Here is a 24,803-nt window from a genome sequence, read left to right as displayed (position 1 = left end):
TCTCGCTCTGTTGCCCAGGCTGGAGTGCAGTGGCGTGATCTCAGCTCACTGCGAGCTCCACCTCCCGGGTTCATGCCATTCTCCTGCCTCAGCCTCCTGAGTAGCTGGGACTACAGGCGCCCACCACCACGCCCGGCTAATTTTTTGTATTTTTAGTAGAGACAGGGTTTCACCGTGTTAGCCAGGATGGTCTTGATCTCCTGACCTTGTGATCCTCCCGCCTCAGCCTCCCAAAATGCTGGGATTACAGGTGTGAGCCACTGTGCCCGGCCCAAAAACTATCTGGCTCCTGTAAAAAAGTTTGCCAACTCCTGGCCTAAAGGCAGCACTGACATTCGAGGAGGTTGATCAAATGACATACGCAAGGCTGAAGAGAAGATAGATTAGTGCCTTGTGGGAATAGAATGCAGGTCTTTCTTGAATTATTCCTACTAGGGGAGACAGGATATTGAAGCAGTAAGGCTTCTTCCTCCCAGATCAAGAGGAGAACCTGGGCCAGAGTGCCTGGGAACATAGGATGCCAACTTACTCTCTTTTGTAGCACCTTATTTACTTCTTCATTGCATTGAACCCTTCCTGATATTTTCTGGTGTAAGTCTCTGTCAAGTCTCTGTCTCCCTCTCTAGAGACTAAGCTCCATGAGACAGGGCCTTTTTCTGCCTTGTGCATTCTAGTGTCTAGAACAATGCCTGGCAGATGGTAGTCATGTAATCAATGTTTGTGAAATAAATGAATAATTATGAGACCATAGCTCAGTCACCCCACTCCTTATTTCAGGGGTCTTGGGAGATGGTATACCTAATTGTATAGCTATTTACAAGCCCATGGCGCATAGCCTGGAGTTTCCCAGGGTTGGCTGTATTGTATGTCTGCTTCTAACTGTCTTCTTCGTGTCTATTCCTAGGGACGTACATCCGTACCAGTGATGGACGGATCTTTGCTGTCCGGGCAACTGGCAAACCAAAGGTTCCTGAAGATGGTCGGATGGCTGCCTCAGGTGTGATGGCTTTTACTTTCCATTTTACTTTTCAAACAACATTTGTTTGCTTTGTTTTGGTTAGGTATTAACTTATTATGTGAATAGATAATATGTACATGGTTCACAGTTGAGAATGTACAAAAAGAGGTAAAGTGAAAAGTAAGTTTTTTTTTGTTTCTTTTTTGTTTGTTTGTTTGAGACAGGGTCTCGCTCTGTCGCCCAGGCTGGAGTGCAGTGGCTCGATCTTGGCTCACTGCAAGCTCTGCCTCCTGGGTTCATGCCATTCTCCTGCCTCAGCCTCCCGAGTAGCTGAGACTACAGGCACCTGCCACCATGCCCGGCTAATTTTTTTTTTATATTTTTAGTAGAGACGGCGTTTCACCGTGTTAGCCAGGATGGTCTCGATCTCCTGACCTCATGATCCGCCCGCCTCAGCCTCCCAAAATGCTGGGATTACAGGCATGAGCCACCACGCCCAGCCTTTTTGTTTTTTTTTTGTTTGTTTTTTTTTGAGACAGAGTCTCGCTCTGTTGCCCAGGCTGGAGTGCAATGGTGCAATCTCGGCTACTGCAACCTCTGCCTCCCAGGTTCAAGTGATTCTCCCGCCTTAGCCTCCTGAGTAGCTCAGATTACAGGAGCGTGCCACCACGCCCAGCTAACTTTTGTATTTTTAGTAGAGATGGGGTTTCACCATGTTGATCAGGCTGGTCTCGAACTCCTGACCTCAGGATCCGCCCACCTCGGCCTCCCACAGTGCTGAGATTACAGGTGTGAGCCACCATGCCAGGCCATAAGCTTTTCCTCCACCATGGTCGCAGCCATCCATTGCTCCTCCTTATTTTTATTTTATTTTTTTTTGAGACAGAGTCTCGTTCTGTCACCCAGGCTGGAGTGCAGTAGTGCAATCTCAGCTCACTGCAACCTCCGCCTCCCAGGTTCAAACGATTCTTCTGACTCAGCCTCCTGATTAGCTGATTAGCTGGGATTACAGGTGCGTGCCACCATACCCAGCTAATTTTTGCATTTTTTGTAGAGATGGGGTTTCACCATGTTGCCCAGGCTGGTCTCGAACTCCTGACCTCAAGTGACCCACTCACCTCGGTCTTCCAAAGTGCTGGTATTACAGGTGTGAGCCACCATGCCCAGCCAATTTTCTTTGTATTTTTAAAACAAATGCTAACATACCATAAAATACTATTTACTCCTTTTTTCACTCACCAGTAATAGTTTATTCCTTCTCATTTCTTCTAGATATGTCTTCTTGAAGGTTCGCACAGGATGAGCTATAACACAATGTATTAATTAATTCCCTGTCAGCATACATTTTGATTATTTTACTCCACCATCACTGACAGTGCTTTTTCACAGAGGTGGTTATATCTATAGGATATGTTCCTTAAAGTGGGATTGCCAGGTCAAAGGGTGTGTGTGTGGCACATGAACAGTGTTAAGAACTCTTGCCAAGTTCCCCTCAGTGGGAGTGGTTCTCATTTATCCTCCCACGCCTGAGCTAGAATGCTAGAGGGCTAGAATGCTCTTGTTCCCTGCTTTGTTTTATGGAAATTTCAAATTTTTATACATACAGAAAAGTTGAAAAATAGCACCATGAGCACCCATATACCCTGCACCTAGATTTAATGATTGTTAGTTTTCATAAACCTTCTTCTTTCTCTCCCTCCCTTTCTATTATTTGAGTCATTCGTAAGTCAAAGATATCATGTCATGTTTTTCATCATGTCATTTTATCTCTAAGTACTTCAACATGCATCTGCTAAGATTAAAGATATTCTGTTCCTAGCCACAATATCATTATTACACTAAAGAAAGCTAACGATTCCATAAAATTACCTAGTATTCCAAAATTGAGATTTCCCATTTGTCCCAGTTGTCTTTCATAGCTATGGATTTTGTTTTGTTTTCAAATCAGAATGAACTGCTTTTTAGCTTGATTTTCCTCTTTCCCCCACATTGATCACTGACTGTCTCTTACTGCCAGAAAAAGTTTGACTAGTTTTAAGAATGATCTCTTAGTGTTTCATATCCCTTATCTCATAGGATTCATTTTGGTATAGTTTTACAGTTTGGGGAACTGGGGTGCAGAAAAGTTACATGCCTTGTCATAGATAGACTTATTTCTGGGATCAGAGAATTTCTTTCTTTGTAACTGGAAAAGGTTGACTGGGTGATGTTGTTCAGACATCAAACTATTAGAATTTTGGGGACTACAGGACAGGATTTTTTTTTAATAGAGTTTGCTGCTTTACCCTTCTTCTCTCCCTGGCCACTCTGGTTCTCAGTTAACTACATTTTGTCCCCAGGTTCCCAGGGACCTTCTTGCGAGTCCACAAGCAACGGCAGACACAGTGCCTCATCACCCAAAGCCCCCGACCCTGAGGGGCTGGCCAGGCCCGTCTCTCCTGACAGCCCAGAGATCATCAGTGAGCTTCAGCAGTATGCAGATGTGGCTGCTGCCCGGGAATCCCGTCAGAGCTCCCCAAGCACCAATGCCGCCCTGCCTGGCCCCCCGGCCCAACTTATGGACAGCAGTGCTGTTCCCGGGACAGCTCTCGGAACTGAGCCTCGACTAGGGGGTCATTGCCTCAATAGTTCCCTCTTGGTGACTGGCCAGCCCTGTGGTGACAGGCACCCAGTGCTGGACTTAAGGGGCCATAAGCGAAAGTTGGCCACACCACCTGCTGCCCAGGAGTCATCCCGCCGGCGGTCCAGGAAGGGTCATCTGCCAGCCCCCGTGCAGCCGTATGAACACGGGTATCCAGTCTCTGGCGGGTTTGCCATGCCACCCGTCTCCTTAAACCATAACCTCACCACCCCCTTCACCTCCCAGGCTGGGGAGAACTCCCTGTTTATGGGCAGTACCCCCTCCTACTACCAGCTGTCCAATTTGCTGGCAGATGCCCGCCTGGTGTTTCCAGTGACTACTGACCCTCTGGTGCCAGCAGGCCCCGTCAGTTCCTCTTCCACGGCTACCTCAGTCACTGCCAGCAACCCCTCCTTCATGCTCAACCCTTCTGTGCCAGGGATGCTACCCAGCTATTCACTCCCATTCTCACAGCCACTCCTGTCCGAGCCGAGGATGTTTGCGCCTTTTCCTTCTCCTGTCTTGCCCAGCAACCTTTCGCGGGGCATGTCTATCTATCCAGGCTACATGTCCCCACATGCAGGCTACCCAGCTGGTGGCCTCCTTCGGTCCCAGGTGCCTCCATTTGACTCTCATGAGGTTGCCGAGGTGGGGTTCAGCTCCAATGATGATGAGGATAAAGACGATGATGTGATAGAGGTCACTGGGAAATAGCTAGGGAGCCCCTTCCCACCTCACTTGGGGCCCCCAGCAGGTTGCCCACCAAGCTGGAAGGCAGTGATTTAGACTTTTTGAGACTAGGACACTTGGCAGGAGGGAAAAGAAAGAGGACAAAGGAGGGTGGTTGGCCAAAGTGGCAGAGCTCTGTTGCTGTTTAACAAAAGAGGCAAAAAAAAAAAAAAAAAAAAAAAAAGTCCAACAGAGCAGCAATAGCGGGAAATCAGGGACCCAAAACAGGGATGGAGGGGCAGTGCAGCCTCTTTTCCTTCCTGCCTTGCTTATGCTGTCTGCTTGCTTGCTCGCCCATCTGAGTGTAGAAGCGCACATCCCATTTCTGTCTTTGGGAACATTCTTTCCCAAGAGAGCTGCCTTACTAGGTGACTTAGCTTGGCCTGGGGAGGGGAGTGAAGGGAGGGAGAATGAGTGAGAGAAGGAGGGTGGGTAGGGGGAGCAGACTGTGACCCCATGTGAAGTGGGGTCTTTTTAGGGGGTGGGAAGGAAGCTGACCAGGTATGTGTGTTTGTGAGTGTGTGTGTGTATGTTTATTTTGTATGTGTATGTATGGAACAGAGCAGGGGTGAAGGTGGGAGGGGAGGGAGGGAAGAACTAAGAGGGAAACTGAAAAATGAATTTATCTTTCTTTAAATGGAAGTCAGTTTGGTGGTTCATGGCACCTATTAGTATGAACATCAGGGTGAGCCCAGAAGAGCCATGGAAATCACGTTTCCTTCTGGATGGGTGAAGAGAAGGCCCAGCTAACTCAAGTCCCTGGTTTTCAGAGCCACATTTGTGTGAGAATTTGGGGAAATTCATGAGAGAAAATGGGCATTACCAATCTATGTCTCTTAACCCCAGTGGCTATCTCTGAGCAGCTGTCCCTTTCCAGCGTGGAAGGTTGTCTGTGTGCAGAGGCTGGGAGGGAGAAGCACTGCAGTACGTGAATGAAAGGTCACAGAGTTGTGGCTGGAAAATACATTTTTCACCAGGGTAGAACTGAGCCCCCCGCTGCCTATCCTGGTAGTCTTTCCTGTTCCTTTCCTTCCCCTTTAGAGAGCTCCATGTTAATTTATTTCTTATGGGCAATTATTTATTACTTGGAGTTTTCATGTGTCTTGTTTATTTGGGAGTGGGGGGAGGTTAGGGGTAAGGAGGGTAGGTGATAGAAAGGGAAGTTTTAAGATATCCCAGACCCTATAGCCACTGGTGAAAAACAATCCTGGATGGATGGTAAATTGACCAGGGAAAGAGTTAGGTTTGACCAAGGTTTGGATTAAACAACTATATTTTTGAGAGATGGCTTTTCAGGAAGATCAGGGAATCCTGAGACTGGATAGTTAGTGGAGGGTGGGACTCATTCCACAGAAATCGAAAGTTGTGATCATGGAGTTTGCAATTGGGAAGTAAGAGATCCCAGATTTGGAGCTATGTCCTCCTGGGATGACGTTAGAGGCTGGCTCTCTATGCTGAATAGTGAAGCTGTGGATAGGTGGTTGCTGGGTTGACGGACTTGATTTCTTGTTAGAAAATGTCTTCAGGTGGTCCATGTAGGCCTGGTGTCTGCTGCCTCCATCTTTGAAGGAACATGGAGGAGCCCTTTCTCTGTAGGAGCCCTAAGTCTGGATTTTATCTTAAAAGAACACGCCAGTCATTCTGGGTCTCCCCTTATTGCCATTGCCAGGGGAGGGTCGTCTAGTCCTTAAGCATAAACACTGGCTGTCTTCCTACTGGTGTCCCCACCCCCTCTGTATCCCCCACCCCAAGACTTTGCCAGACAGTTCTTTATGATGAACAAACTTTGGCTTTAAAGCTTTATCACTTACCCATGGCTCCCTCCTTAATGGGCAAGTGCTGTACCTGCCTCTTCCAGCCCAGAAGGCAGCTTAGTCAGGTCATCCCAGTAGTAGCTCCTGCAGCTCTTCTGACCAGCCCATTTCCATCTTTGGAGGGCCTTAGCAGACTCTGGGGTATTATCCTCAGAGAAGACACAAGCAGATGATGGATGCGGTGCATGTGTATATGTGTGTTTGTCTGCTGTCCAATAACACCAAAAGTGGAACTTAAGAAGCTTTGTGTTTTCATAAGCACCCTGCCAGACACTTAACTCTTCTACTCATGGAAGCCTTAGATCTACAATTTAGCTATGCAAATTATTTTAATAATTTAAAAATAGCAGTTCCAACCAGTGCTTTCTCTTTCAGATGCATCCCAAGAATGGATGGTGAAGGGACTCAGTTGGAGTGGGCTCTCAGGTTGAGGCTGGTGCAGTAGGAGTGAGTTAGACTGAATCTCCAATTTATAGGACACACTCAGAACCTGGGTTACACTCATGCCTCTCAGGCCCTGGAGCACTGGGATCCCAGAGATGCGTGTGTGCACGTGTATGTCTGTGTGTGTGTGTTGTCGGGAGAAGGGGGTATTTCTGTGTTCACTTCTAGGAAATCACTGTACTAGCCTCCAAGAATCCGGAAACCTTCCCAGCCGGGAACTGAAACCATTCCCTGGAGGGATGGGCTTGGCTTTTGAAGTTGACAGAAAGTAAATGGGTATTCTGAGAGGCAGCACATGCCTACTGTCTATCCAGTGTTCCAGGGACTGGGTCTTGCTTCTACTCAGCAGAGGCCGTCATTCTGGGAGGCTGACCTGACTAGAGAAGGCTTTCTTTTATATGTGCAGTTTCTATTGTGTAGAGGGGTTGGGGCTGGAATCATGGGAAATTGGAGTGCTACCAGGTCCATGGTTTTTACTTTTTTTTTTTTTTTTAAAGAACCTGAAAACACTTCTGACTTTTCCGCTGTCTCTTTATATGTGCTGGTAGGCAAATGTGCATGCACACCAAACATAAGCATGTTTGTGAGGGAAGCAGGAAGTATCTCAGAGCCTAAGAACCATGTTTTATAGTTTCTTTGATCATAAACACTTGGTGGTGTCTTCCACCCATTATCCAGGCCTGAGGGGGGTAGGGTGGCTGGTGATAAGAGGGAGGGCAGAAAATCAGGCCTAGGCATTTTCCCTTACCATTGCCTTCCATGGAATGTTTTCAAGGGCCTCTCAAGCCCCATTCATCTGGTTTAGCCAAGTTGTCAGCCTGGGGAACACAGTACTACTTAATGATTGAGGTTTACCATTTATAGTGATGCTTGATTTCCTTTTCTTAATGTATTTGTAGATAAAAATTGAACAGGGACAAAGTAGCTATTTAAGAAAGGAAGTGAACCATGTTGGGTCATATCATTTTCTTTAGATTGGATATCTATGAAGTCCACACCCCTTTGAATTATGCTTTTTAGGCATGTATCTCATCATCTCCTGATTTAAGGATAATTCTATCTGGTCCTTGGAGCTTTCTTCCCTAGGAATTAGTGTGTGGAGTCTCTATATGCTTGTGATTCACAACTAAATATGAAATTTCTCAATTCAGGAGCAGGAAGCAAAGTGCTGGGGTAAAGTTTTGCAGATTGGTTGAAACACTTAGCCAAACTTAAGTGGCCTGGGTAGGACCATCACTCCCAAAGTTGTCAGCAGAGAAGGGCCCTCTGTGTCAGTCTATTCAAACCTGGCATTGCTCTGAAATTGAGTCCTCATCCCATGGGGAAGGTCTTCTGGGGGCTTTACATTCCTTGTTACTAGTGTTCTGGATATTACCTTCTGCTTCCCACTTTTTTTTTTTTTTTTTTTTTTTGAGACAGAGTCTTGCTCTGTCACCCAGGCTTGAGTGCAGTGGTGTGATCTTGGCTCCCTGCAACCTCCACTCCCGGGTTCAAGCGATCCTCCTGCCTCAGCCTCCCAAGTAGCTGGGATTACAGGTGCACACCACCACGCCCAGCTAATTTTTGTATTTTTTAGTAGAGATGGGGTTTCACCACGTTGGCCAGGCTGGCCTTGAACTCCTGACCTTAAGTGATCTGCCCGCCTTGGCCTCCCAAAGTGATGGGATTACAGGCGTGAGCCACTGCTCCTGGCCCCCACTTCCTTTTGATTTCTCAGAAGATCAGTCTTTCCCTTCTGAGCCATGGCCTTCTGTGCACCCAGCTCAGTGGCTCTTCACCCCCAAAACTAAGTGAAGTCATCCTTCCCCAAAAGGACCCCCGGGAGATGTTCTGACCCTCTGCTGACTACTCCTAGGAATCAGCACCTCAAGGACTGAGAATGCTGTGCTCTCCATTGGTCACCTTCAGACTCCGTTCCCCTGCTGCCAACTCTTCTCTTCTGCCCTGTGTATTCTGCTGTGATCCCTTTAACGGCTTTTCTGTGCTACTAGCTTGGCCCTAGGCCTTTTATGAATACCTGAGTCTTATAACGATGAACTTCTTGAGCAGGCAGTGTCCAACTTCTTTGCTCTTCAGGGACCTGAGTGTGCACCTTTCCCTTTTGCGGGTCTATTTGACATAGTAATCTAGTGTGTTGCGGAGGGATAGCCAAGCAGGCTGCAGTGTCTGCAATGCAGAGGGCTTGGGGAGGTTTGGGTACTCTCTGCTGCCACTACTGGGATGATATTCAGAAGAGAGAGGACCTCATACTGTGACTGGACCCAGGACCCTCCCTGGAAGAGAGCTCAGCCCAGCTGTGTGTGTGTTTGTGTGTGTGTGTGTGTGTGTGTGTGTGTGCTGTGCTCATGTGCACCTGGGTGTAAAATGACTGTTACCTGGTTGTGTTACTCAGGGTGGGCTGGGGACTCACCAGAAGAATCCCCCCCAGCCTGCCCAAGACAGGTTTTTCCCTTGTACCATCTTCAGAGAGGTCAGGGGAAGAGGGTCCAGGTGGGTTAAGGGGGGTCGCTATGGATAACCACTAAGACCAGACTGCTGCCAGGAGGAGTAGGGGATAATGAGGTGGCCCCAGGGTCCTGGCACCTGGCTTTGGTTTTCCGTCTTCTTTCCTCAGGACGCCCCTGAGGCCTGGGACCTGTGCCTGGCTTTGAGGAGCATCCGTGGCTGGGTGATCCAGCTGCTGGTGTGATCATGGGCTTCCCTCCTCTCAGCAGGGCAGGCGCTCCTGCCCCAGAGACTGGGCAACTGGCTGTTTCTATGACGTATTTATTTTTACTTGTGTTTCATGTCACTTTTTTAAAAAAAAGCAAACAGAACAATTGTAAGTCAGTATAACTGCCTATCAGTTTTCTTTATTTCTCTTTTTGTAAAATAAAATTTAAACTCAAGAAGGCAGTGTTGTTTGATCGAGGAATTGTCTGGATAGCTGTTTGGCTGGGTGGTGGTGAAAGGAATAGATCTTAGAACATAGTGGGCTCTGGGATAGCCCTTGGGTGGTGAGATAGGCAGGAACAGAAGGAAGACTGCTGGCAGGCTCTTTGTTGCAGTGGGGTTCGCTGGGCTTTTTCTGCTTTTGTTCACCTGAAGAAGGATGTATTACCAGGCTCCAGGGGAAACAGCAAGCTGACTTCAGAGTGGCTTGAAGCTAGCTGGTCCTCAGCCAAGGCAAGTGCTGCAGGGGCAGCACTGACTAGACAGTGAGTGGCTGGGGATTGGGCACAATGCCTTCAGAGGGTGGGAGATGGTGTGTCTGTGAGTGGCTGGTGGCAGCGAAAGCATTCTTATTGCATGTGTATTCTCTAATTGTCATCCGTGTTGGGGAATCTAGCCACTGGCCCACAGAGTTAACCAGAGCTTTGGAGTGTGAGAGGTGAGGGAAAGAAGGGACAGTCTACTCCAGCTTCCTGTTTAATTTCTTCAAGGCTCACCACCTTCTGAGAAGCAGGAGAAATGACCACGCAGACCCTGCAGGCAGAGGCTGTCAGTCTCTGAGCCCAGGCCATGGCTGCTCCTTGTGTCAAAGGAAATGCTTCCAAGTGTGTAGCCTGCCTGCCTGGGGCACCTAAGCTGAGGGTTTGACCATGTGCTTGATGTTCATAGGTAAAAGAACTGCTGCGACCTGCACTGGCCCAGCCCGGAGTGCCTGTGAGGGGCCACCTGGGGAAACAATTTTCTGGAAATTTACAAAGAAGGATAGAGAAAGAATCTCTGTAGTGATTCCTTGGACAGAGGAAGGCAAGAGGAGATGAAGGCCAAGTCTGGACTCATGATAGGGGAATCTGTGCTATTGGGAGATAAGATTGGGAGTGGAGGATGGTTGCAGTACATGGCTGGGCGAACAGGTTTCCTCAGACCTGTTACAAGGGGTTGGAATGAAGAAAGTGCCTTGCAGAGTAGGCTGCTGCCTCCTGGTGGCCAGCCGCTGCCTTGCAGGGATCCTGCCAAGCGACTTCACTTGGCACTGTTGGAAGCAGCCTGAGGTGAAGCTGGGCAGGCTGATGTCATGGCCTGCAGCCCCAGTCACCAGCGGACTCTCCTTCCACAAAAGAGGTGCTGAAGCTCCTGAGGCACATGTTCAACTCTGATGTGGGGCTCTAGAGTTCCCCAATCAGGCTAAGGGAAGTGAGCAGAGAGAACAAGATAAAGAATGGGCACTTCCTTATAATGGTTTCCTGGGAAAAGCTCACCACCTTCTGAGAAGCAGAAGAAACGACCACGCAGACCCTGCAGGCAGAGGCTGTCAGTCTCTGAACCCAGGCCATGGCTGCTCCTTGTGTCAAAAGAAATGCTTCCAAGTGTGTAGCCTGCCTGCCTGGGGCACCTAAGCTGAGGGTTTGACCATGTGCTTGATGTTCATAGGTAAAACAACTGCTGCGACCTGCACTGGCCCAGCCCGGAGTGCCTGTGAGGGGCCACCTGCCTGTTCTGCCAGTTTGCCTAGAGGGCTGGGAGAGGCTTGGCCCTGTGGATAAGGTTCAAACTCCCCTGCCTGCGGAAGGAAGAATGTGAAGCAGAGGGAAAGGAAGCTGGGATTTTGACTGCCTCTGTGTGCCCAGCCTGCTCTTTGCTGGTGCAGTAGTGGGATCCACAAGGTGAACCACCCTGTGACTGCTGACTTTTCCCACCACCACCTTCGTGGTGTTCCCATCTGCTGGATCCCCTCCCAAACATCAGTCCTTGTCAGGATACCAAAGTAGCTCTTGGCCTCGCCGGTCTTGTAGCCAAGCTTATGAGCATAGTTGTCACCTTCCCTACCTCCCACCAAAAGTCCGGGATTTTCACGAGGGGAGCGTTTTATCTTTGGGCCCCTAGAAGAGTGCTTTGTAGTTTGTAGGTCCTCAGAAATTTGAGGTGAAGATTGAACCAATCATCAAGGAGCTTACACTTGACGTGGGAATCACGTAAGTTACCGCTAAACCACAAAGGTAGACCAGCCTCCCCCAGCCACAACCCGGGCACTGAGGGAGGAGCCTGGAAGAAGGGCATTCCCATGGAACGTGAACTCCAGGAAGGCAGAACCTTGGTTTTGTTCACTCCATCCCCAGCCCCTAGAACTGTCCTGGCAAGGAGTAATAATAAGTGTTGGATGGATGAATATACTCACGGAAGTGGGAATGGGTGGGTGGAGGCAGGAAGCAGATATTTGCGCTATGCAGAGGTTGGATCCACCAGTTTCTTCCGCGAGCCCAGACTGGGCTTCAGCTTCCTCACCTATGCCTTGCTTGGTTCCTAAGTCTGTTGCGAAGCCACAGTGAGAGAAAGTGGCAGGACTAAAGGTGGTACAAATGCCAGAGGCTGATACTGCTGTGCTGCACCTCCCTAGCCTGTACAAATTCTCCTCAGCCCCAGCTCCCTGGTCCCCAGCCTGGCCCTCTACTGCGGGTCACTGGGCTGCCTCCCGTACCCGAGCCTGGGCCAGGCTGTCATTGTGGTGCTCATGCCAATCCAGATGCCCTGGGGTGTTGCTAAATCAACCTCAGCAACCGCATAGTTTGTTGGAGGCGGGAAGGTACGCCGTGGGTTCCGCCGCAGCCATCGCTGGGGCTGGGCACACGCCCGTTGCCATGGAGACGGGGCGGGGCAGGCCTCCGCCCTCCGGGTCCCGCGCGCACGCGCCCACGGCCACGGCCACGTCCCGTCGCGAGAGGGGGCGGAGCGAGCGTGCACGGCGGGCGCGCGCAGGCTCCGTAACCGAGCCCTGAGCCGCCTGCGCGGATCGGCGTCCGCAGCGGGCGGCTGCTGAGGTGAGGGCCGGGCAAGAGAAGAGGCATACCCGCTGGGGCGTAGGTCTGGGACCCCCGTGTCCGCCCTAGCGCGACCTCAGGACTCCCCGTGTCCCCTCCGTGACCCCCGCGGCCCGGGCCGCTCTTTGCATCTTGTCTTGCCCACAGCTGGCCTCGGCCGGGTCCGAGGGCCTGGATGCGACCTTGGGGCAGCCCCTACTCTTCCGGGCAGCCCACTGCCGCGGCCACCGGTGCAGGGCATGCCCCGGGGCCGTGGAGGTGAGGGAAAGAGGCGCGAGTCGCGTTTTAACTCCGCCCCCGTCCCCCAAGGCCGCGCCTCGCAGCCTGGGTTGCAAACTTTAGCGTCCTTTAAGTTACAGATGTGCGTGGGGCTCCGTGAGGAGGTGGGCGAAGAGAAAGGCTCTGAGTAAATAGGCGAGGCCCGGGATGAGCAGGGGCTGGAATCCGAAAGTGGGAGGCGGCGGCCCCCCACCCACCATAGTCCTCCCGCCCTCTGCTAGCACCGAAGTTTAGCCCAGGACGGGGGCCGTTTAAGGGCCCGGCCCTCAGCCGCCGCGCGCGTGAGCGGCACCAGGAAGATGGCTGGGCGCAGCCTTCCCTGAGGCTGGCCGGCACCGGCCGCACGCGTCCATCCCGGGCCTCTGAGCGGAGGGGGAACCGAGGCTAGAGGGAGGGCGCAGTCTGCCCAAGGTCAGCGGCAGCGGCAGTTTCTGGGCGTCAAGTGTGGTTGGAGTCCTCCAGGAAGAGGGGCGTGACCAGAGCTCTAGCGAAGAGCCCTGACATTGTAAAGCTAGGTTTGGCTTCTGATTTCCACAAGGGGTTTGAGAATGGGACGAGAGTGCTTTAGAGGCACCGGTAGGCTTTCCCTGAGGAGGGTAATCAGGGCATGATGGTTGGCTCAGTGGTTATTTCCTGGGCAGGGGTGACTGTTCTTTCAGCTCCCAGCACTGGAGCGCTCGGCCCCTGCCGCACTGCATGCCAGCAGTTACTAAAAGTGAGCCTGGCATTTCAGGTGAGCTCCCAGACCTTCTTCCTTTTCTCTTGAATATAGGGGAAATTCATGTTACCTCTCCACATGCCGACTGAGGCTCTGAGACCCCCAGGTGCTTTTTTTTTTTTTTTTTTTTTTTTTTTCGTTTTCTGAGCATTTTGGGAAGTGAGAGGAAGAGAAGGGTAGATACTAAGTTTCCTTGAGGAGACAGGAATTGTTCAGCTGAGATGGCAGATCAGGGTGAGGGCTTGTCATTCCCAAGGCAAGTGGGGGCCTAGATGCTGAGAGTTTTCCAGCTTTGGGCTCAGAGATGTCCAACAAGGATTTAATGCTGGAGCCTTTTTGGAAGCCAGTCACCAGAGAGGAGAGAGAAAGTGGAGATGAGGGGCTGGAGTCAGACTGTCTGGGCTTGTGTTGCCTGCATTTTGGTCCACGTGGCTCTGTTTAATACCTGTGTTACCTTGGGCAAGTCTCTTAACCTCTAACCACTTGAACCTTTAGCCTTACCTACCTCTTTGGATTGCTTTGAAGACAAATGAAGTAGCTTGTTTCAACATTTAGACAGTGCCTGGCGTATAGTAAGCGTTCAGTGGAAGACTTGTCATCATTATCAAAGAAAATTGGAATGAAAGTTACTTGAGACAAGATGAGTAGGACAGGCAGAAAAGAAAGAGATACTGTTGGGTAGAAGCATAGATGGGTGAGACTAGTGGACAACACCTCAATTTCTTGACACCGAAAGTTTAGAAATTTACTTTGCCTCTTTGTGAGCAAATACTGTGTGCTCATTGACTCCAAAGACAATTTTTTTTTTAGCGTAAAATCAACACCCAGCACCCACAGGGAAGAAATAATTCCACAGAGCTAAGTTTTCCACAAAGTTGCAGTGTGGCCTTTTTAGCTTCAAAACCTTTTAAATGTTAAATATTACTTTTAAATAATTGGGGTGGGAATGTCCCCCCAGTGGGTCACATGGCTCCCTTCCTCTTTAAACAGTCTTCTCTGGGCTGTGATTTTTCCCCCTCGCCGGGCAACTCAGGTCAAGCCCTCTGTGTAAGAGGGTTAGGCCTCTGGCCTCAAGCTGCCTGGAGACCTAGGCAGCCTGCCTTGAATAGCTCACACACTGGCCTCTGTGTTATGTTCCTGGGCCTGCTCTTGAACAGCTTCTTTTCCTCTTATGGATAATTCTTCCTGCTGTGCGACTCCCCTTTTAGCAGCCTTTTCCTCTTACTACTCACTGTTTCTTCTATGGGCTGGAAAATTGGGATGAAGCTTGTTAACATTGGTGGTTCAAGTCTGGGAAGCTTAGTGTTGGACTTTGTTCTACCTGCTCAGGCCGTTTTGCTCTGGTCTTTCCTCTGGTTCTGGATGGGTGAGCTTGCTGGATAGCAAGGTCCCTGCGGGCCAGATGTACTTAGAAAAGGAGAGTTTCTTATGAAATTCTCTTCCTGAGGCACATTTTCCCTCACAGGTTTCTGTTCCTTATGGTTTCCCCGTTCGTTAATAAGTGTTTGGACCCTAGCATTTGCCAGTCCTCCCTCTGGCAGTCGTCCCTGAGGCTTGGGGAGGCTGGGCTGGTGGCGTGGCTCAGCTGTGGGGAGGAAGAAGTAATGTGGAGGAAAGGCAGGCTGGCTGGTATCTGGTACATCTTGGGGGAGACCTGTCAGGGCCTGGAGTATGTCTCTGGCTGACTCACTCCTGTGCCCCTCTATGACTCAGTTTCCCCAGGTGTGACCAGGGCTGCCAGCTGACAGTTAGAGCTGCTCTGAGATCCTCACCAACTGCGATTAAGAAATAAAGAGGCTTGTGTCTTCAGTCATCCTTGTAGCTCCCTTCTAGGTCACTCTGTGTAAACACCTCTGGCCCCTCCCCTTTCTGGGTCAGAGCACCCAAGGCAGGTCTGAGGAGGTTGGGCCAGAACTGGTTGGCGGGCAGGTGGGCACATTGTCAGAGTAGGCTACCAGCCTCCTCTCCCTTCTTTCTCCTCTGCAGCTGCCTTGAGGTGCAGTGTTGGGGGTCCAGAGCCATGTCGGACCTGCTACTACTGGGCCTGATTGGGGGCCTGACTCTCTTACTGCTGCTGACGCTGCTGGCCTTTGCCGGGTACTCAGGGCTACTGGCTGGGGTGGAAGTGAGTGCTGGGTCACCCCCCATCCGCAACGTCACTGTGGCCTACAAGTTCCACATGGGGCCCTATGGTGAGACTGGGCGGCTTTTCACCGAGAGCTGCAGCATCTCTCCCAAGCTCCGCTCCATCGCTGTCTACTATGACAACCCCCACATGGTAAGGAGCCTCCATGGGGTTCTGCCCCATGGATGGACCTGGTGGGCCAGGGCTTCTTTGGGGAGGGTAGTTTTGGTTGCTGAGGAAAGGGTGAGAGAATCTTCAAGCTGGTCCTGCAGACCCCTCCTCTATGAGCTTGAAGCGCCTTCCAGATTTAGCCTGGACTTCTGCTCCCGGCATCCATTTGTGGGCTTTCTATTTGCCCAGGTCTGGTTCCCCTTGCCCATGGCTACTTGTGGATTTCCAAATGCAGTGGACTATACCACCATGAATCCCTGGCTTCTGCCAGGACTTTCGTCCCCTGCCTCCTCTTCTTGTCATCCCTCCTTCCATCTCCATTTGGGGCCAGTGCTCTAAGGCCAGGCCATTCAGATTCTGCCCACTCTTTGGGGTTACATCTTGCTGTTTCTGTGCTTTCCATCCCTCAGCTCTTCTGCCATAGTTGTAGGCCCTTGAGGGCTGAGAGGGCAGTCCCTGGGCATGGGGCTTGAAATCTTACCTCTTCAGCCATTCTGATGCCCCTCAACCCAGTGATATGGCATTTCCTTAGACCACAAGCTGCCTAGTTGGGAGATGGCCTAGGGGGCTAGTGGAGCCAGATGAGTTACTTAGAATGTTCAGAATGCTGAAGTCAAAAACTAATCCAGCATTAACTAGCACCCTGTGGGTGTCTGGCTGTTCTTACAACCTATGGTGAGTCAGAGCTTGCCAATGTAACCTACTGCTATGCTATGGGGTTGTGCTGCCCAGAGCTGGATGGGCTGGCAGCTCTGTCAAGGGTTCTTCAGCCTCTACTACTAAGCTATGCCAAACCAAGCATTTGGAATCCCCAGCTCTGATTTTCTTGCCTGGAGAGCTCAAGTGGACAAGCCCTGCAGTCTACCCAATGTGTGCTGACCGGCTTACTGGGGCACTAGTTGAAACAGGATGTGCTGGTTCCCTCTCTGTGCCAGGTTCTACTCTACACCTACACTCTGGAGATGAATCAGACCTGACTCTGCCCTCAGGAAGCTCTGTGTGGCTGACATGTCAGCCCCACATAAGTGATTCTCCAACAAGACACTGTGCTTGATATCCACAGAACTTTGAGCTGTAGGTTCAGGGAGGCTGCCAAGAGTCTGCTGGGGAGGCTCAGAGAAGGGGTAGATTTCAGCTGGGCCTTCTCACGTAAGTAGAATTTTGCTTTGTTGGGAAGGGGTACTTGGCTAAGAAAACTGCGACAGCAAGAGCCTGAAGACAAGGGATGACCAGAGAATTGTGGTTAGTAGACGTGTCTTGGGTGGAGAAAGGTGGAAGGGTTTGCCCAGCCAGGTGGTGGGGAAGTACAGCAGGTTGAGAAGAAGGGTGTGGCACAATTTGCCACCTTTGTTTTAGGAAATTAGCTGAAGGGCAGATGGAGGAGGGAAGGAGATGAGGCAGGAGGCCATAGAAGAGATTGGGCTGGGCCCAGGTGAGAGGTGACATGGGTTGGTTGAGGTTTTGCAGTCACATGGCCAGGAGATGGCACTAACTGAAGTTGGGAGCACTGGAGCCTGAGTGGGATGGGGCAGACAGTGGGCTATGGGGAGCTTCTAGACCAGATGTGTGACCCTCATCCCTTCAAGGGCTCTGTTGTGTAAGCCCCTGCCCCTCCTTCCACACCTGGCCCAGTCAGAGCCTTCTGCAAGAGGAGTCCTTGCAGCTGGCTGTCTTCTCATTGGCGTGTCTGCCTGTTCTGGAATCAACAGGTTGCCTCTTGGGTTGGAGGTGCTAATTCCTGGATGGGAAAGGGCTAAGGCAGCAGGGTACCCTGGGGTCAGTGCTGGAGGCTGGTCTAGGGAAGAGTGAGATGGAAGAAGCCTGGCATGGGATATTCTGGCCTGGCCACTGCCTCCTGCAGCTTTCCCAGAGATGTGGTGGACCCCATGGGGTGGGCCCTGGGTCTCCAGGGTTGGTTGGTCATAGTCTGACTTGGGTGCTTGTCTGGGGGACTGTGGCCTGAGAGCACAGCCTTGAGACTAGCAGTCCCAAGTTCTGATTCTGTCCCATCACTGTCCTGCTGAGTGATCTTAGGCATATCACACAATCTTTCTGAGCCTCTATTTCCTTGTCTGCAGAGTAATGATAAAATACCTGCTTCATAGTAGACTGAGAAGAGTTAAGTGATATAGGTGAGGCATTTACCCCAGCACTTAGCCCTCAACAGATGCTTAACAAAAACAAACATGGGTGGGAAAACCACTTGTGCTAACACATGCTGAGAGGTCAGACTGAGCAAACCTAGACCCTTGGCCTGGCTGTGGTCATTTGGCTGGCACAGAGGATGATGAACAAGTCAAGGTGGCCCTTCTGACCCTGCCCATCCCAGTCCTGGGTCAGTCCGGAAGACACCTGTGTCCCCATTTAGAGCTAGGTCACACACTGGCACCTGGGATGGCTCAGGGACACTTGGGTCCCCATTTACTCTGGGAGCTGGTCAGTGCATTCTCTGCCTGATAGAGATTGTAACAGGTTCAGGGAACCATGGACCCCCAGGCTTCAGGTGCTCGTGGCTATCACAGACTGGTCCGGAAGGACCTGAGGCCTCCTGGTCCACACTCCATATTATGGAGGGAGAAACAGGTTCAGATAGTAGGAGTAAGGTACTGATCTCATACGTTTTTGTTTTCATTTAACAAATATCTGAGCACTTGCTCTGTACCAGGCTCTGTGTTGGGCACTAGGGTACCATGGGGACCAGGACCTGCCAGTGTGTGGGTGTTAGGAGCCTAGAGGAAAGGCCCCATCCTGGTCCTGCAGTGGGCTGAGAACCCAAGCTTTTTGCCCCCTAGGCTACCTCCACCAGCAGTGTGCAGCCTGGGACATGCTCTGGTTCTCAGAGAAAGAGAATAGAGGCTGACCTGTTGAGTGTCCCACCCCCACTGTGTCCTTCCCTAGCCCAGAGCAACAGGAGCCAGAACCTGCTTCTCTGTGAGTGTGGGGAGGCAGTGAGGCTGTCAGGCTCTGTGAGTGAGGTGGTGAGTAACCAGGTAAGAGATACCACCTGGCTTTAGATGCTACCCACCCCCATGAGGTGTGACGGACAGCTCCCTAGCCATGCCTCTTCCTGTACTCAGCTGGGCAGGGAGGAGGCTGGTCCCACCTAGGCTGGGTGTGGACCCAGGAAGTAGTACAAGAAAGGGTACCACTAAGGTTGGACAGTGGCAGTTGCTGTGGGCCTGTTCATAGTAGCTGCTGCTGGAGCTGTTAGCCTTGTGCCCTGGAGTCCTTTATGGGAAGAGGCTGCAGGTCTGGGTGAGTGGTTCCTGTGAGGCAGGAGGAAGGATTCCATTCTCCATCCCTGAAAGCCTTGGCATGGTTGGGGATGGGAAGGTGGGGAAGAAGTCTGTTGGGAAGTGGACAGACCCTGGCAGGGGCTCATGGGTGTACTCACCCACCTCAGAGCCCAGCATTCACGGAGTGTGGGCCATTCCTCTTCAAGATATGCAGGCGACGGGGGATGAGTTCAGAGATAAGGATCACATGTAGGCGGATGTCAGTCACAGATCTGCTCCCTTACACACACTGGTCCATACTGCCCTTGCATGACTGGGGAAGGGTCCTGACTAGAAAAACTGCTCTGCCTTCAGCCCTGCTTCTGGGGTGGGTGCTGGGAGCTTGGAAAGTGACTTCAGGCTCCCTTTTGGGGCCTGGTCCCTCTGGGAGCCTTCAGTGTTGGAGGGGAAGGAAGGAGCTGAGAGGACCCTGAGTGCCTCGCTTGATCCTGGCCAGCTCTGGCCTGTGGACAGGCCCTAGTGGCTGGGCTGCTGTCACTGTGCCTGTGGGCCCATCCTGTCTGCCAGGCTGGCTCTCTGCCTCCTGCCCCACCCTGTGCCACCATCACCTCCGCTGCTGTGTTTGGGGCTTAAGTAACCTGCCTGCTTGCTTATATGGGGAGCCTGGCTGGGGCAAGATGGGTGTGGCAGCTAGCTCAATTTATGTGGCCTAAGTGGGCCTGTATTTGCTGCTTACATCTACTACCTAGGAGGTGGTGTTTGCTCCAGGCTTGGAGTGGGTTGGGGAACTGGTGGTACTTGCTTCTGCCTTTAGTAAACAAGACTGCCATCGAAGCCCCCTTTCTCCTAGTCCAATGAGAACCAAGGCCCAGGGCCACTAGGTCTGCAGGGGCCTGTGGTCATTTGGCTGGCACGACCACAGCCTCACAGAGGCTGGTGAGAGTTCTGATGTAGGCCTGTGTGACACTCCCTCTTCCCTCAGTGTGTGTGGAGAGGAGGCTCCCTGCCCTCCCTGGAGGCACTTAGTTTGGATGGAGCCTGGGAAGGGGTGAGGGAGTAGGATTTCCCAGGACTGACCTCCTCAACAAAGGCAGTGGGAATGTGGGCTGGGATGTTTCCTGAGGGCTCAGGCTGCCCCCTATCCTGGTTACTCCATGGTTATTTTCTGCCAGGTGGAGTCCAGGCATTTGCTGTGCAGCAGGTTAACTATGTGGGACAGGTCTGGAAGCACGAGCTCCTCTCTGCCCACTAGAACTGTCCTTGAGGTGAGGTGAGGTGAGATGAGGTGTGAGAGGAAGGGGCTTTGGATTTGCCCTTCTGGGTTTGAATCAAGGCTCCACTGCTAACCAATGTGTGACTTTAGGTGAGTCACTTGGCCTGTCTGAGTATGTCTCCTCATCTGTCACATGAGGATAAAAGAATCCCTACCTCAGGGTTTTTGTTTTGTGGGGGCTAATTGATAATGATATGGCCCAATAGCCAGCTCTTAATAGGTGGGTGTCACACTTGACATCCAGTCCTGCCTGAGGACCTCGTGCCACTGGGACTTTGTACTTTTAGGGACCCTGCCTGCCTCTCTGGTTTAGTCCCAGCCTTCTGCAGGTTGTCTGGGCCATGTGAGGCGGCACAGTGCAGGGAAAAGCCATTGTGCAGCCCGCTTTCACCAGGGCCAATTTCTGGGACTCCTGGATGCCTCTGGGTTGTGTGGCCCAGCTCTGAAGCTGGTCTGCTTGAGTTTGAATCCTGACTTCAGCACTGCCTTGCTGTGTGACCTTGGCTGAATGGCTTGGTTGTCTGGGCCTCAGGAACAGGGTTGAAAACAGTACCAACCGCAGAAGGCTGTTTGGATTTAATGAGCTTATGCTTGCAAGGCAGCATCTGGGGAAAGTGGTGAGTGCCTGGTCAGATATCAGATCAGCTGTTTTTAGGATTCTGTTTGAAGGTGTAGGATTATAGAGGAAGGTTCCTGAAAGGTTTCTAAGTAAACTCACCTTTGAGGGCTGGTATCTTGTTGACTCCTCTCTTTCCTCCCAAGCCTGAAGAATGAGTCCTGTCATCTGGCCTGGCTGTCTGCATCATCTCATGTCCTGACTGGTGCCTGTCTCTGTGTGCCTTTGGGCATAAGCTTCCCAGGGAAGTTGGGGGTTGGCGTGTTGACCTGTAGCACCTAGAAGGGCAAACGAGGTCCCGTATCAACCCTCTAGTCATGGGCCAGTGCAGCTCCACTATTCCCTTGGGAGTACAAGTGCAAATGAAGGGCCCTGCCCCTACTTTCCCCCTTAACTTGGGTAGCTCTGGGTCAGTGGGCTGGCATGGGAAGAGTAAGGGCAGCCCTCTGTGCCTGGGTTTGAGAGATGGTGCTGCTGTCCCTGTCAGGTTGTGTAGGTTGTGGGCCTGAGGTTGGCAGTTTCTATTAACCCTGAACCCAATGACTACATTTGGTCTGGGCCGCTGACACCATTTCTCATTCCTGCATCCTGGAAGATTATCAGTCTTGTCCAGTTCCCAGACTCAGCAAGGTCTTGGCTTGGCAGGGGCCCTGAGGTGGCTGTCTTCACTATAGCCTCACACAACAGGGTCGGCAGGGCACTGTGACACCACGCAGGAAGGGGCAGTGGGCCAGCCTTAGGACTAGCTCATACCTGGAAGCTTCAGGTTCTAAGCAGACTGCCCTCTTCTCCCAGTAATGGGACTCAGGAGGCTTTTCAGCCCAAAGGAGATGCTCTGGGGCCTGGTATGCCTCTGTTGTTTTCCTGGTACTCTTACTTTGAGAACACATCCTGGATGGGCTTGTCTTTAGCCCGAGTGGTGGTGGGTCTGGCCACTGCCCAGATGTGGTTCCTTATAGGTACTAGTTCTGGTCCAATTCTTGTTCTGGGCAGAGGTACCCAGAGAAATAGCTGATCTGGGGAGGAAGAGGAGCAGGCAAGTAGAGCTGGGAGGCCCAGGCCTGTGTCCTAGGGTTAGGCCCAAATAAAGATACGCATTGAGCCAACGTGGATGGGGTCTCTTGCCCATCAGGACATCCCAACCTTCTGGGCGCTTGACAGCCTTAGTAGGCCTTTTCCCTGGAGGCGGGTCTGGGCTTTACTGGGAGGCCAGGAAAGCTTTCCTCTGCCACTGGATCAGCCTTGCCACTCCCTAGGTTATTTTAGGGCCTGTCCCATTTCTTCCTTGCTGGTGCCTTGTTCAGCTGCTTCCCAGCTTCAACTTTGCATGGGGCCACTTAGTGGGTGGTAGGCTTGCTGAGAGACCTTCTAGGCTCCTCCTTAGGCCAGGGCAGGGGAGGGGGTAGGAAGTGTTCTTACTTGTGGAATTAGGGAGTTGCTCAGCCAGGAAAGGAGCTGCTGTGCCCCACACACCTCCTGGATCCTGGGAGCCCTGTCTTCTTAGATCCCTTCTTCCACTGTGACAGGAGCTCTGCCTTTTCTCCAGGTGGAGGGAGAGGAAGTTTGTTATGGTGCAGGGCTTGTGTGTGCATGCATGTACTGTCACTGAGCATGCCTCAAGAACTTTCTGTGTGCGCAGGATCCTGGACCTTTTTGCCTAGAGGCCTGGAGTGATGGAGAGAGATGGGGAGGCCATCAGTTACAGTGCAGCACAAGACCTGCTCCCTGGTGGGTACTTGGGATCAGAGAGGAGGGGCTGCTTGGTGGAGAGCAACAGAAGGCTTTGAAGGGGAAAGTTGAGCTGAGTCTTGCAGGATGGGCAGGAGTTTCCCAGGCAGAAGGGACTCTGGAATAGGGTGAAGAAGGACATTTCAGGCAGAGGAAGTAGCTTACGCAAAGGCAGGAAGCATGGGAGGATGTGGCATGTTTGGGGAGCTGCAAATAGTTTCATGTGGGTGTGTGTGGGGGTGTGGCAGGTGAGGAGGCTGGCAAGGCGGGCTGGGCCAGAGCCTGGATCCGTCCCTCCCTCTGCCATGCAGACACTCAGTAGGTGCCTGCCCATCTGGGCTCTGGCCCCTGCTGGGGCCTGAGGCTGCAGAAAGGGAGTGCAAGGTGAGTGTGTGGGCAAATTCGTGCAGTATTATGTGGGCCACTACAAAAGAGCCTTGCCTATTGGCTTGTGAATTTAGTTTCATCCTAGAGGTAAATTGGGAGCCATTGACAGATTCTGAGCAAGATGACCACATGTGTTCTGTTGCCTTTTGGCTACTGAAGAGGATGTTGAGCTGGGAGTCCCATAAGGGCTGCTGAAGCATTCCCAGGAAAGACCCTGGAACTCAAACCCAGGCAAGCCAGCTGTAGAAAGGAAGAGAACAAGTGACCTTTCATCCGTTTCTCCATGTGACTTATGTAGATGTTTCTTTTGCACAGCACAGGTTGGTAGGGTCAGGGACATGAAGATAGGCTTTGTGGCAGGCAGTGTCTCTTGGCTTGTCAGCAGGAGGCCTGCCAGATAACTTCCTGCCTATCTGGTCATTCTCAAGTCTTGGCGTGTGACTAGGGCAGTTTCACCATCTAGAGACAAGAGATGGTATTGCAGTGATCTCCTTTGCCTCTGGGTGGGGTGGGAGGAGCTTCAGGCCAAAAGAAGTGACTGTGTGCAAGGTAGACTTGTGGAGGGCAAGAGAGTTTACAGCAAAATACTGGGGGAGAAGAGAGTGCCACTGAGCCACTCTGAAAGGCTCTCCAAGAGGGCATTTGAACCTGAACGACAGGCAGGGAGGAGCTGCATATTCAGAGGTTTGGGTGGTCGGGCATTCTAGGCCATGGACAGTTGTTTGGACTGTGTCATAGCTACTAATAACCAACAATTATGGGGCACTTGCTGAATGCTGGACCCAGGCTAAGCTCTCGTGAAGTTTCTTGTTTAATATGGCAGTTGTGTAAGTAGATAATGACGAACTGGGGCTCCCAGAACCCGAGGGACTTGTCTAGAATCACAGACTCAGATTCACACCGTGGCCTGCCTCTCTAAAGCTGTGTTTCTGACCACTACACCCTGTTGCCTGCTACTAAAGCTCTGAGCCAGGTTTGGATGCCATAGGGTTCAAGGGGGCTGCAAGGGGACCAGAGCTGCAGATAGTTGAGGGTGACCGTTAGGGTCTGCTTAGAAGTCAGAGGCTGGAATAGGTGCCCAAGTCCCAGGCAAACTGTGACTAAAAGGAAGGGCTGCGTTGGCCTGAGTAGAGTAGGCCATTCAGGCCTGAGAAACCCCCAGGGGATTTCAGAGAGGGCTTGGAAAGGGCTGTAATGGGAGGGAGAGGTGAGAACAGGTAATAATGACTTCACAGTGCTGGGAAGGAGGGCTGGGGAGAGGAGTAAGTGGAGGTAGAGGGAGAAGCCTGTTTAAACTTAGGGGTCATCCCTGTGAAGGTGAACTGCTGGCAAAAAAAAATTTTTTGCCGTGGGTGGGGAGAAAGGAGCCTTTAGAGTTGAGCAAAACCCAGGATTGAGGGTACAAGGTCTGTGCTGAATCTCTTGGATTCAAGATCATATGTCTCTGAGGGCCCAGCCTGAAGGCTGGTACAGACTTAGGCACCTGGAAAGCTGACATGGGAAACAGGTAGCAGTAGGTGAGACAAAGTGAGGCCTCTTGATGCCAGGAGGAGAAATGAGTACTGGGACTTGCAGCCTTGGTTCAGTCCTAGGAAGTGTTGGAGGCTCACATAGGAGCCTTCCATGGCTGAGGTTTCTGGGAGCCAGAGGAGGGAAGCTAGGTAGGGAGGCAAGCAGAGTGGGAAGTGCAGGCACTAGCAACCTACAGAGACTTGGAGGGGAACCAGTGGTCTTGGCTTTTAGCCAGGAAGGGACTTAGGAAGTGGGATAGGTCCCTGGATGGGCCATGGGTTGCAGAAGAAGTCTAGAGGCTCTGGTGATGGTAGCTGGCCCTACCAGAGGGATGGGGAGGATGATCTCTTCACAGAATTTCACCAGCAACCCAGATGTCAGTGATCCCAATCCTATGTCCTGACAGGTGCTTCCTGCCGCCCCTCCACAGCCACTTGCCAGGTCCTGAC

General features: G+C 51.7%; 2 protein-coding genes across 6 annotated transcripts in view; both read left to right on the top strand.

Moving 5' to 3' along the window:
* Positions 1–9,456, top strand: part of RAD54L2 (RAD54 like 2) — a 130,368-nt gene extending 120,912 nt beyond the window's left edge. For all 4 annotated transcript variants that reach the window (XM_054479947.2, XM_054479945.2, XM_054479948.2 and 1 more), the window contains 2 exons: positions 905–997; positions 3,298–9,456. In XM_054479947.2, the coding sequence (XP_054335922.1) occupies positions 905–997; positions 3,298–4,292 (1,088 nt within the window). In that variant the 3' untranslated portion in view covers positions 4,293–9,456. The remainder of the gene's footprint in view (positions 1–904; positions 998–3,297) is intronic.
* Positions 9,457–12,250: 2,794 nt separating this feature from the next.
* The window catches only part of TEX264 (testis expressed 264, ER-phagy receptor), a 33,005-nt gene continuing 20,452 nt past the window's right edge, over positions 12,251–24,803 (top strand). Inside the window, exons 1-2 of one of the 2 annotated variants that reach the window (XM_054479954.2) lie at positions 12,251–12,567; positions 15,293–15,584. In XM_054479954.2, coding sequence (XP_054335929.1) covers positions 12,485–12,567; positions 15,293–15,584 — 375 coding nt within the window. In that variant the 5' untranslated portion in view covers positions 12,251–12,484. The remainder of the gene's footprint in view (positions 12,568–15,292; positions 15,585–24,803) is intronic. The other variant, XM_054479956.2, reaches the window with a different exon arrangement.

Source organism: Pongo pygmaeus, chromosome 2, assembly GCF_028885625.2.
Source record: "Pongo pygmaeus isolate AG05252 chromosome 2, NHGRI_mPonPyg2-v2.0_pri, whole genome shotgun sequence".
Lineage (NCBI taxonomy): Eukaryota > Metazoa > Chordata > Mammalia > Primates > Hominidae > Pongo > Pongo pygmaeus.
Note: the sequence above shows the minus strand (reverse complement) of the source record. Positions and strands in the feature narration are given on the sequence as shown.